The sequence below is a fragment of the Felis catus genome, chromosome A2, assembly GCF_018350175.1.
Source record: "Felis catus isolate Fca126 chromosome A2, F.catus_Fca126_mat1.0, whole genome shotgun sequence".
Taxonomy (NCBI): domain Eukaryota; kingdom Metazoa; phylum Chordata; class Mammalia; order Carnivora; family Felidae; genus Felis; species Felis catus.
In genome coordinates, this window is record NC_058369.1 from 20,885,498 (window position 1) to 20,898,377 (window position 12,880).

The following is a 12,880-nucleotide window of genomic DNA, read 5'->3' on the forward strand; positions in this document are numbered from 1 at the left end:
TAAGTTCTGTTCCTGCTGTATCCCCAACACCTAGAACAGTGCTCAGCATTGGTAAGTGTTCAGAATTATTTACCAACTAAACAAATGAATAAACAACTAGAGTCTCAGGGCACCTGGCTGGCTCAGTCAGTAGAGCGTGCAACTCTTGATCTCAGGGTCATGAGTTCAAGCCCCATGTTGGGCATAGAGTTCACTTAAAAATAATTAGAGTTGGGGCGCCTGGGTGGCACAGTCGGTTAGGCGTCCGACTTCAGCCAGGTCACGATCTCGCGGTCCGTGAGTTCGAGCCCTGCGTCATGCTCTGGGCTGATGGCTCAGAGCCTGGAGCCTGTTTCCGATTCTGTGTCTCCCTCTCTCTCTGCCCCTCCCCCATTCATGCTCTGTCTCTCTCTGTCCCAAAAATAAATAAACGTTGAAAAAAAAATAAAAAACAAATAATTAGAGTCTTTATGTTGCACACTTACTATGCACTGGACACATTTAATCCTCCTGACAACCCTAGGAGATAGGTGTTATTGTCTGTCTTTTACAGTTGAAGAATCTGAGGTTTGGAGAGATGAAGTGATTTGATGCAGGTTGACAAGGTAGTGAGTGTCCACAAGAACCTTAGTTTCCTTAGGTTAGTTTCCTTAGTTTCCTTGAGTTTCCATACTCAAGATATGGAACAAAGGAGGAGAAATCCTTTTGTTCGGTGGCCCTTGAGCCTTCCATCACAATCTCACACCTCAATGATGAAGGTTTGACCAGGGAAGGAAACGCACTGGGAGACAGTCCCACTCAGCTTCAGAGCCTGGGATGCAGGCAGGGAGCCCAAGGGCCAGCAGAGCACCCAAACAGACTCCATCTCTGGCTGAGATCTGGTTTCAGGCAGAAAGATGAGAAAGCTGCACATGGCTCCTCAGATGAGTCCTGGGATGAACACAGTATCCAGAAACAGGTTGATTGCTCCATTCTTTCTGATGTTTCTCAACACAGAGTCAGCCATCGAAATTATTAGAACATACTGTTTTTTTCATGTGGATCAAAAGTTTAAATGTTAAAAACAACAAGAGTGAACTATAAAAATACTGAAGAAAAAAGGGAAAAGTTTGTAGAATCTTGGAGTGAAGGGGGCCTTCTGAGTATGTCACCAAACTCAAAAGGCATAAAAGAAAAAAAAATAAAATATGTAAATTCATTTATATTAAATTTAAAAAAAAAATTGGAAGTCTAGGGGTGCCTGGGTGGCTCATCAGTTGAGCGTCCGACTTCGGCTCAGGTCGTGATCTCATGGTTTCTGAGTTCAAGCTCCGCATTGGGCTCCCTGCTGTCAGTGCACTTCAAATCCTCTGTCCCCTCTCTCCTGCCTCTCCTCCAATTGCTCTCTCTCTCTCTCTCTCTGAAAAATAAATAAACATTAAAAAATTAAAAGTCTACATGGAAAAAGCCACCATCAAAGTCAAAATACAAACAATAAACTGTAATTGGCTACAAACAACATACTTGTAACTCATTTCAAAATAAAGAGCTCTCTGGGGCGCCTGGGTGGCGCAGTCGGTTAAGCGTCCGACTTCAGCCAGGTCACGATCTCGCGGTCTGTGAGTTCGAGCCCCGCGTCGGGCTCTGGGCTGATGGCTCAGAGCCTGGAGCCTGTTTCTGATTCTGTGTCTCCCTCTCTCTCTGCCCCTCCCCCGTTCATGCTCTGTCTCTCTCTGTCCCAAAAATAAATAAACGTTGAAAAAAAAAATTTTTTAAAACAAATAAATAAAGAGCTCTCATAAATCAATAAGAAAAAACCCCAAAATCTCACTAAGAAATGGGGTAAAAGAGTACAGACTACCCACAGAAAAAGAAATACAAATAGGTCTCTCAGACCTATAGAAATTGGTTATCCCTTCTTAATAAGATAAATGGAAATCAAACTAGACTTCCATATTTTTATCTATAGAAAAAGATTAAAAACCTTAATGAAATACTATGGGAAAATAGGCTGATGGAAGAGTAAACCTTCATGTAGAACAATATCTACAAAATTGTGAATGTGTATACTCCCCCTTTTTAATTGAAGTGAAATTCACATAACAAAATTAACCATCTTAAAGGGATCAAGGCAGTACAATCACTATGTTGTGCAACCACCATCTCCTGTTCTAGAACATTTTCATTGGGGTGCCTGGGTGCTGGGTGGCACGGTTGGTTAGGTGTTCAACTCTTGATCTCAGCTCTTTTTTTTTTTTTTTTAATGTTTATTTATTTTGAGAGAGAGAGAGCACAAGCAGGGGAAGGGCAGAGAGAGAGGGAGGGAGAGAGAGAGAGAGGGAGAATCCCAAGCAGGCTCCACACTGTCAGTGCAGAGTCCAATGAGGGGCTCAAACTCACGAACCGCAAGATCATGACCTGAGCCGAAGTCAAGAATCGGACACTTAACTGACTGAGCCACCCAGGCTCCCCTCAGCTCAGGTCTTGGCCTCAGGGTTGTGAGTTCAAGCCCTGCATTGGGCTCTGTGCTGAGTGTGAAGCCTATTTAAAAAAAAAATTCATCACCCCAAAAGAAAACCGTACCTGTTAAGCAGTGACTCCCCATTCCTCCCTCCTCCGGTCCCTGCAACCACCAGTCTTCTTTCTATTTCCATGGATTTACCTATTCTGGATAGTTCATATGAATGGAGGCATAAAACATGTGACCTTTTATATCTGGCTCTTTTTCACTTAGCATAATTGTTTGGAGGTTCATCTACATTGTAGCACATATCAGTACTTCGTTCTTTTTTATGGCTGAATAATATTCCATAATTGTGCGTATATACCAGAATTTGTTTATCCATTCATCCAGCTGATGACATTTGTGTTGTTTCCACTTTTGGCTATTGTGAATGGTGCTGCTATGAACAACAAATGCCTTTGACCCAGCAATTACATTACTAGGAACTGATCCTACCAATATCGCCCCCACAAAAAAACTGTAAAGCAAATAACTGAAAACAATCTAAATGTCCATCACTGGGGGGCTAGCTACATAAAGTCTGCATTTTTGCAGAGACTACTCTGTAACCTTAACAATAAGGCAGCTTTTCGAGGACTAACAAAAAAAGAGGTATCTTTTATGAAAATTTCAAGTATAGGATATGGCACAGAGTATGCTATCATTTGTGGAAAGAAAAGGAGGGGAGAAGGAAAGATTTTATATATATGTAATTTTTAAATTACTTAAATTGAGATACAATTTACAAATCCCATTGTATCAGTGTTAAGTGTACAACAAGATTCAATATTTGTATATATCGTGAAATGACCACAATAAGTTTAGGTAACATCCATCACCACACATAGTTATAATTATTTTTCTTATGAGAACTTTTAAAATCTACTGTCTTAGTAACTTTCAAATATGCAATACAGCAGCATTAACTATAGTCACCATGCTATAGATTACACCCACAGAACGAACTTATTTTTTTTAATATGTATTTATTTTTGAGAGAGAGAGCAAGCAGGGGAGGGGCAGAGAGAAGGAGACAGAGGATCTGAATGAAGCAGGATCTGTGCTGACAGCAGAAAGCCCCATATGGGGCTCGAACTCATGAACCTTGAGACCATGACCTGAAGTTGGATGCTTAATCAACAGAGCCACCCAGGTGCCCCCGCCCAGCACTTATTTATAACTGAAGGTTTATACCTTTTGACCAATTTCACCCATTTTGTCCACCCCGCCCCCACACTTCTGACAACAAGCAGTCCATTTTCTGTGCCTATGGATTTGAAATTTTGTTTAGATTCCACATGTAAGTGAGATCATACAGTGTTTATCTTCCTCTGTCTGACTTATTTAGCATAAAGCCTTTAAGGTCCATCTGTGCTGTTGCAAATGGCAGACTGTCCTTCTTTTTTATGGCTGAATAATATTCCTGTGTGTGTGGTTGTGTACCACATTGTCTTTAACCATTCATCTGACAGTAGACATTTTGGTTGTTTCCATGTTTTGGCTGTTGTAAACAATGCTGCAGTGAAAATGGGGGTGCAGATATGTTTTCAAGATGTTGATTGCACTTTCTTCAGATAGATATCCAGAAATGGAATTGATAGATCATATGATAGTTCTACTTTTAATTTTTTGAGGAACCTCCATACTGTTTTCCATAGTGTCTGCAACTAGTTTACATTCCCACCAACAGTGCACAAGAGTTCCCTTTTCTCCACATCCTTGCCAACACTCATTATTTCTTGTCTTATAGGTAATTTTTTTTTTTGGCTTGAATTTTTACGGAACACCTGGCACTTCTGGAAGGATTCACAAGAAACTAGTAATATTAGATGTCTCCAGGGAGGGGAACTGCATGGCCAGGGGATGGGGTTGTGGGAGAGACTTGTTACTAAATACACTTTACACCTTTTGAATTTTGTGGGTTTTTTAAAAAGTTTTTGTTTTGTTTTTGTTTTTTAAGTAATCTCTGTGCCCATCGTGGGGCTCAAACTCACGACCCCAAGATCAAGCATCGAATGTTCCACCAAATGAGCCAGCCAGGAGCCCCACCTTTTGAATTTTAAGTCATGGGACTCAACAAAAACTATTCTCCTTGTGAGTGAAAAAAAATGTAGCATAAAAATCTTTTTCTTTTTTGCTAAACTTGCTCCTCCCCACCCCAAACTGTCACATGCGGACGGAGTTAGCTGAGGAGAGGTGTCAGGCCAGGAGCGGGGCAAGCTTGCGTTCATTGGAACAGTTAGGAGAAGGGTGTCACTGGGAAGTGGGGGGCTGCATGGCTCCCAGGGAGGGCTCAGCCCAAGAATGAAGAGAGACCCACCCCAAGGAACCTCCCCTACAATTTCAGACACCAGAGACAGAAGAGATTAGAAACTTCTGGAGAAGGAAAAAGGCAAACAACCAATCTAAAGGTCTGGGAATGAGAGGGGCCCTAGACTGCAGCAGAAGCAACAGTCAAAAGACAATGAACAGAGAAGTCAGACTCTGAGCTAAAATATCAGTCAAAAACAAAGGATTTTGCCCTATGTTGGGTGTAGAGCTTACTTTAAAAAAAAATTTTTTTTTTTTTGAGGCAAACCCTTTCAGACTTGGGAGGATCCAGGAAATGACCTTCCAGTCATCCTTTCTTGGAGAGTTGTTAGAGGATGTGCTTCAGCAAAATTAGGTCGAAAACTAAGAAAGTCAGCCTTGGGATCCAAGCCAGAGCAGAGGCTCCCAGAAGCCACCTAGAAGCCAGAGGAGCCTCGGTGGCACTGAAGGGACACTCAGGCCTCCTTGGAACAGGGAGGAAGGGACTGCCATAGGGCTCCACAGCTACACTGAGCGACAGACCACCTGTGACATCTCAGGAGCTTCTCTGAATACGCTTCAAAGGACAGGATTCATCCCACCCACGAAGTCCAAGGCACTGGCACGGAGAAAAGACTGTGCTTGTGTTGTTTCCTCTCATTTTAGACTAAAAACCTCTGAGCTGTTGGCTGGTAGGGATGAAGAGGTGACCCCACAGACTGAATTGGGCCTGCCCCACCCTGGGTCCCTGGTCCATTTCTGTCCCGGTGATAGACCGTAGCTCAGGTGTCCTTCGGGAAGCTTTCTCTGATTTTGCCTCCACCCCCTTGCCAGCTGGAACAAGCACCATCCACCAGGCCTTCGCCATCAGAGCTGGGACTCAACCTCCATCACTGCTGCACCCAGCATGTGAGCATGTGCTAGGCTTGGGAGCCCAGACAAAGGTAGGGACTCCTCCTGAAGCTCTCCCTGGGGACCCTGGGCTATGGGCCTCAGGGGCTTTGAGTTGGCAAGCCTGCCTTTTTGGAAGAGGAAAGGGGAAGAGAAATCCCCTGTGGGGAGTTTGAGTCAGCTGAACTGTCATAATGGAAACAGCAGAGCCCTGGGCATCGGGACACTTCCCCTCTGTGGGCCTCAGAGTCCTCCTCAAGAGACAGAAATAACAGTGCTGCACAGGGAGTTGGGCTTAAGTGACAGAAGGGTGACAGAGCACTCTGTTAACTTGCAGGTGTGAAGGGAGACACTGCTGCTGACCGCACGGTGACAGCCGGTCAGGGGTTAAGAGACTGCAGCATCTTGCCTCCAGCAGGGATGAATTCTTTCACTTCCCTTAGTTCCAGGTCTGAACTTGGACTGGTTGGAGCTTTCTGGGGACCATGAATTCCTCTTGTCTACCAGTCACGAACATTCTAGTGAGAATCCTGCTGTCTGTCCAGAGACGAAATCTTGACTGGAGGGGCAGTGGTTTGGGAGGCTGTCCCTGAAGTGTGGAGAGGAGTCTCAGGTTGAGGAACGCCAGGGTGGCCACCAAGCCTCATGTGGGGGTGGACGGTGGCAGGCTGCATGGGCGGGAAATGAAGGGCCGCCCGAGGGAACCCTGTGCTCTGAGACTCTTACTCAACGTGTCAGTCTGACACCTCCAGGCACATCCTGTTCCCATCTAACCCTTGCGCAAGGTCCGGGCCCAGCGGGAGGAGGCCGGAGGCTCCCCCACGGACGCGGACCCAGCCTCCAGGCCTCGGCTACGTTCGGAATGACCCCATCACCTCGCTGGGTGACGAGGAGGACTTTTCCCCTTGCAAAGGCCACCACCCCACGCGTGTGGCGCAGCACTACGCCCGCTCGGGTGGCTGCGTGACGCGGGCAAGCCACTTCGCCTCTGGAGGTCTCAGTGTTCTTGCCTGTGAAGTGGGGTTGCCAACAGCCTTTGCTTCTTGGGGTCGTCAGGGGCCCCGGTAAGCCCGAGGGCGCCCGGGCCGCTCGTGCACTCCCCGCGGGAGGCTGGCGTTTGGGGGCGTCGCCGCCCCGCCCCTACCCGGCCCGTCCCCGCCCCCGGCCCGCTTCCTCCTCCCGCGCGGCAGCCCCCTGCCTCCGCGCCATGTCCGCCGGCTGGTTCCGGCGCCGCTTCCTGCCCGGGGGTCCGCTGCCCGCGCCGCGGCCGCCCAGGCCGCGCTCCAGCCCCGTGCCCTACCGGCGGCCCCGCTTCCTGCGCGGCTCCGGCTCGGGCCCCGGCACCGCCGACGCTCCGCGCCGCCCCGACGTCCGGCCCGTGCGCAGTCCAGCGCGGGGCCGCGCACTGCCCTGGAACGCAGGCTACGCCGAGTGAGTGCCCCGTCGCGGCCCCCGCCCCCACCCCTCCACCCCGATCCCGGGCCTCCGTGCCGGCCCTGCTGGGCCGTCCTGGAAAACAGCCTAAGCTGAGCCAGTGCTCCCGTCCCCCAACCTTGTGGCTACCTCCCTTCTGCCCTCATCTGGGACTCTTGACACCTTCCCCCGGTCCCACCGCAGCCTTTTCTTGGGGACTCCAGCCTCCCTCAGAGAGGCTCACTAGTTGGGAAGGACCTGCACCTCTGGGGCTTCCAAGATGAGACAGGGACCCTGGGTGGAGTTCCAACACTGCGCGCGGGCTTTGGAGATACCCCTCACACGCACGCAGCATCTCACCCTGGGTTGTGGCCTGTGCTGTATGGGACAGGGAATCTGGCCGAGATGGGGGGGAGGATTGGCAAAGGAGCCCCAGATCTCCTCGGACAGCCGCACCCTCACCTCTCAGCCCAGGTCAGCACAGGGGCGCTGGGCCCTGAGTTTTGCCTTACCCTGAGGTTACTGAACAGTTAGGAAACTTACACTATGTTTGTCCAGGTGTGTGTTAGGGACAGCATAGGGGCTGCTGCTTCAGAGGTAGGGCTCCTCCCTCTATGTACCAGCTTTGGTCTCTGCCGGTGGGGACATGGGTGTGTCCCTGAAGGGTCTCTGATCACTTACTGGCCTCAGGATCATCAATGCGGAGAAATCTGAGTTCAATGAGGATCAGGCAGCCTGTGGGCAGCTGTGCATCCGGAGATGTGAGTTTGGGGCTGAAGAGGACCAGGAGTGGCTGACCTCGTGCCCAGAGGAGGTGAGTGCAACTGGGCCTGAGCCGGTCTTAACAGGCTGGGACCGGGACTGCAGGTTCTTGCTCTAGTTTCCCATGCCAGGTGGGGGGACAACTGGGGAAGCCAGGCAAAGCCTGACACCAAGCCCTTCCTGTACAGTTCCTGACAGGTCATTACTGGGCACTGTTTGATGGGCATGGTGGGCCAGCTGCAGCCATCCTGGCTGCCAACACCCTGCACTCCTGCCTCCGCCGGCAGCTGGAGGCCGTGGTAGAGGGCATGGTGGCCACTCAGCCCCCCATGCACCTCAGCGGCCACAGCATCTGTCCCAGTGATCCCCAGTTTGTGGAAGAGAAGGGCATTAGGGCGGAAGATTTGGTGATCGGGGCTCTGGAGAGTGCCTTCCAGGAATGTGTGAGTGTGGCCTTTGGCTGGGGAAGGGACCGGGCACCTGTGGGACACTGGGTTGTGGAGCGTCCCTGCACACAGTGGTGGTCTCCCTGGATCTTTGCACTGGAAGGACAAGATTGGGTTGGTTGGTTTGTTAGTAATGGTCATCATTGCCATCACTAACCCCTCCCACTTATCCAGTGCCTAGTATGTGCTAGGGGCTTTTACCTGTGCATCCTACGTTGTGCACCTTTGATGGTCCTTGGTGCAGGGGCTGGTTTCCCTTCCTCAGTTTTGAATAGGACTTCCCTCCCTCCCAAGGAATACATCTAGATCTCCTAACCACAGGGATCCTGGAGTCATAGCCAGACTTTGGGTTGGGTGGGACTACCAGGCTTGTTGGTGGGGAAGTGAATGGTAGGGTGGGGATCGGGGACAGAGTGGTATGGTGGCAGTACAAGCAGCAGCTAAAGTGGCCTCGGTTTGCCCCAGGATGAGGTGATCGGGCGGGAGCTGGAGGCCTCAGGCCAGGTGGGCGGCTGCACAGCCCTGGTGGCTGTGTCCCTGCAGGGAAAGCTGTATGTGGCCAATGCCGGGGATAGCAGGTGAGTACCTGGAGGGTAGGCAGGGTGGGGTCGGCAGGCGGGCACCAGAGGTGGTGGGGACAGTGAAAGGGGGCTGGACGTGGAGGGATGGAAGTAGGGATTGACTGGCTGAGTTGTTTGTGTACCTGGTGTGTCAGGTATGAGAGGACAGCAAATCTGAGGGAGGGCAGACAGCTCAAGCGCCAGGCCCAAGGGCTGAGCTTTTACTTTGCAGGCTGTCGGTAGTCATGGGGGGCTTTGAGCTGGTCCCTGGTGGCTGGGAAAGGCCATGAGTGAGGGTGGAGCCTGCTCCACAGGCCTCTCCCTCTCTTCCCCAACCCCATCCAGGGCCATATTGGTACGGAAAGATGAGGTTCGGCCCCTGAGCTCTGAGTTCACCCCGGAGACTGAGCGGCAGCGGATTCAGCAGCTGGTAGGTGCCTTTGGCAGAGGAAGGTTATGGAGCCCCAACTCCTGAATCTAGGGTCACCAGAAGCCACCAGAGAGAGCCTCATCTGAGCATGCCTTCCTACCCCCAGGCCTTTGTCTACCCTGAGCTTCTGGCTGGTGAGTTCACCCGACTGGAGTTCCCTCGGCGACTGAAGGGGGATGACTTAGGGCAGAAGGTTTTGTTCCGGGATTACCACATGAGAGGCTGGTGAGCGGGGTGGGTTTGGGAGACAGTGGGGAGAGGCCTAGCGTCAGGCCCAGTGTGTGGGCTTGGGGCAGTCCTCTTCCCCACGGGCAGGGTGGGCTCTGTGTTGCAGGGAGATGAGGGGTGGGTAGGGCCTGGATTGATGCTGGGTCTGCTCCTGGTAGGAGCTACAAGTGTGTGGAGAAGTCGGATCTCAAGTACCCACTGATCCATGGGCAGGGTAGACAGGTCAGTGAATGGCACCCTCTAAGAGCCCCTCTTAAACTGCCCCCTGCAGAAGTGGGAGCTCCTTTGTCCCTTTTGGGGGCTGTGGCTGGGGTCATGGGGTTTGCTCCAAGGCTACAGGATGTTTGTCCCTCAACCCAGGGCACCCAAGGGCCACAGTACACTTCTGTGTGCTTTACTTGCACATTCTCTGGGGCTGTTTGCTGTCACCTCACATCTCCCTTGTCCCCAGGCTCGATTACTGGGAACACTGGCCGTCTCCCGGGGCCTGGGAGACCATCAGCTCAGAGTCCTGGACACAAACATTCAGCTCAAGCCCTTCTTGCTCTCTGTCCCACAGGTGAGTGGGCAATAGCCCACACCAGCTTCCGTCTGCCTGGAAAGGCAGACGATGAGGCTGGCAGGAGCCCGGGAAGGGAGTGCTAAGGATCCTCAGGCTTAACTTGCAGGTGACTGTCCTGGATGTGGACCAGCTGGAGCTGCAGGAGGAGGATGTGGTTGTCATGGCAACTGATGGGCTCTGGGATGTCCTATCCAATGAGCAGGTGGCACGGCTAGTGCGGAGCTTCCTCCCTGGCAACCGAGAGGACCCACACAGGTACTGTAGCTTCTGGGGACCTGCCTGTGCCTGGGTCGGTACCAGCAGCAACACCAGGAAGTAGCTATGGCTGAGGAGACAGCACTGACAATGAACTCATCTCAGGGCAGGTGGTCAGGATCGGGGCTGTCTCAAGCCTCTGCGGGGTGACTGTGGGTCTCCAAAATCTCTGGGTTCAGAAATCCCTGAGACTAAAAATCTCCATGGTCCGACCTGTGGCCCTCCCATGCTTGAGGCTTGCCTGGCCCCACAGCTGGACCGCATTGTTTGGGTCCCCATGTGTCTGTCCAGCCCTGTGCGCAAGTTCTCCGAGGGCTGGCTTTGCTTCTTTGCTTTGGCCCCGAAGTGCATCTGCAGTTGGTCCCTACAGGTTCTCGGAGCTGGCCCAAATGCTGATACATAGCACACAGGGAAAGGACGACGGTCTCACAGAGGAAGGGCAGGTGTCCTACGATGACATCTCTGTATTCGTGATTCCCTTGCACAGCCAGGGCCAAAGGAGCAGTGGCCACTGAGGATTCAGACGCCACATCCCAGAACCACTCCAGGGCCGGGTGTAGCCTGGGCGTCCCTCCACCATGGTCCACAGCAGGCCTACCTGCCCTGCCACCAGACACAATGGGTTGACACCCCCCAACCCCACCCATTTCATGGGGAGCATTTATACCAGGCAGTCAAAGCTGGAAGAGTACGGAGAGCCCAGCTCCTCAGGTCCCCTCTTTGGCAGGCAGGAAAGAGCACAGTATCAATGGTAACATCCCTTTACAACGTAGGAAACCCACGTGAGGCTCCTCTGACAGGGTCCTTAGCAGCCCAGTGTTATTCTCAGATGGGGACAGCTGGACTAAGGGCATTGGCTAAGAATGCCAGGAGGGGCAGAAAAGCCTGTTTGGATTCAGGTCTCCTAAACCATAAATGTCAGGGTATCTACTCAGTAACCACCAAAGCCCATGCATGGTGCCTTATGGAAAGCTGTGGGCAGCTTCCTATCTGCTGAACCGATATCAGCCCCTGGGGAGACCAGCTCAGGTCCTGCCCTGCTTCCCTCTGCCACTGGAGGTGAGGCACAGGCCCTGGGACTAAAGTTGGGGCAGAACAGAAAGAAGCAAGAGGATCCCAGAGTTTGCTGAGCAGGGGATGGCCTCTGACCACTCTTCTCTGGCCCTAGCCCTGCCCTCAGCTGATGCCCCAATGCCTTTGGTTTTGTTGCCCCCGCCCCCCCCCATCACCTCCCTATTGTTAAATGTTTGTGTGGAAGAGCCCTTGTGAATCATGAATTGCTGTAAAGCTTGACATTATAGTATACTTTTTGCTCTTTCTTGTTATTTTCCAAAGAATCAGTCTTTGCTCCACCTTGCAAGTTTGCCTGTAGTCAGGACTGCATTTCTCTGCGGGCCTCCCTAGTTCCTGGTATGGGGTGAGCCCCTGTGAGAGAACTGTGGTCCAGGGAACAGAAAGGTCTGTACCACCATCTGTGAGCTCTGGGCTTGATGTACCAGAAGGGGTGCCTTTAACTTGGTTTTGAATGCCAGTTTCTATAAAGCAAGAATTAGCTGGAGACAAGTCACTCGGTGTTTGATGAGCAGCTTGGTTCTTCACCTTCCCCACAAGACTGTTATCACCTAGCACTTGCCAAAGCTCAGGTGCTCAGAAGTATTTGTTGAATTACAAGGTGTCCACCTTTCTGACCTCAGCCTTACCGAACTCCCCTGATACATTCTTACTTTAGTTTACAACTGAGATGAATTCTAACCAGGCAACTCACAACCCTAGCCTGGGGCCAGGAGGGACATGGGCTAGGTGGCAGCACAACTGACCGTAAAGCTAGTGTTTAACTTAACTGGGGAGGCTCTCAGACCCCCTTTCCTGTCCACTAACTCATTTATTTTTTTAATGTTTATTTCTGAGAGAGAGGGGGAGCGGGAGTGGGAAAGGGACACAGAGAGAGAATCTGAAGTGGGCTCTGTGCTGACAGCAGGGAGCCTGATGCGGGGCTCAAACTCACAAACCATGAGATCATGACCTGAGCCAAAGTCAGATGCTTAACCGACTGAGCCACCCAGGCGCCCCTTATTTCTCTTAATTTGCCCATCTTATTTATTTTCTTTAAGCTCCATGCCCAGTGTGGGGCTTGAACTCATGACCCTGAGATCAAGAGTCTCCTCTACTGACAGAGCCAGCCAGGCGCCTCCCAATTAACTCATTTTAGACTCCATTTCCTATATACCTTTTCCAGGGAAGAGAAAGGAAGAAATTTCCCCTTTTTCACAGTCCTGTCCCACAGCCCAGCACTCTTGGGCCTCCGTCTCTCCACAGTGAGGTCCCGACAAACTGGTGGCCCCAGAACCGCTGGGCAGCCTCTCTGGGCCTGCTCTAGTTAGGCGGCTAGCAGACGCAGGAGTGTGCTTTAACAGGCCTGCAGTTTTACTTCCTCTGTCTTCAGCAACCACCCTGCCCCCCAGCAGAGTGTGGGCAGCATCCCGCACTTGCCTCACCCACAACTGTTGAGGCAGCTCGCCCCTGCAGCCTGCTGGCTTTGCTTCCGATCCAGCCCACTGCCTGCTCTCACTCCTCACACAAGGC

The 12,880-nt window shown here is 51.5% G+C and overlaps 1 protein-coding gene across 2 annotated transcripts; it reads left to right on the top strand.

Annotated features, from left to right (window-relative positions):
* The first annotated feature begins 6,711 nt into the window (after positions 1–6,711).
* On the top strand, positions 6,712–11,864 carry PPM1M (protein phosphatase, Mg2+/Mn2+ dependent 1M). 2 transcript variants are annotated; one of them, XM_023249427.2, is made up of 10 exons: positions 6,712–7,072; positions 7,745–7,868; positions 8,005–8,259; positions 8,728–8,840; positions 9,168–9,252; positions 9,359–9,477; positions 9,639–9,702; positions 9,932–10,039; positions 10,149–10,297; positions 10,668–11,864. In XM_023249427.2, the coding sequence occupies exons 1-10, from the start codon at positions 6,849–6,851 to the stop codon at positions 10,810–10,812; spliced, it is 1,386 nt and encodes a 461-aa protein (XP_023105195.2). In that variant the 5' UTR covers positions 6,712–6,848; the 3' UTR covers positions 10,813–11,864. The 2 variants fall into 2 exon arrangements, with proteins under 2 accessions (XP_023105195.2, XP_044906965.1); XM_045051030.1 differs by lacking the exon at positions 8,005–8,259.
* Positions 11,865–12,880: the final 1,016 nt, after the last annotated feature.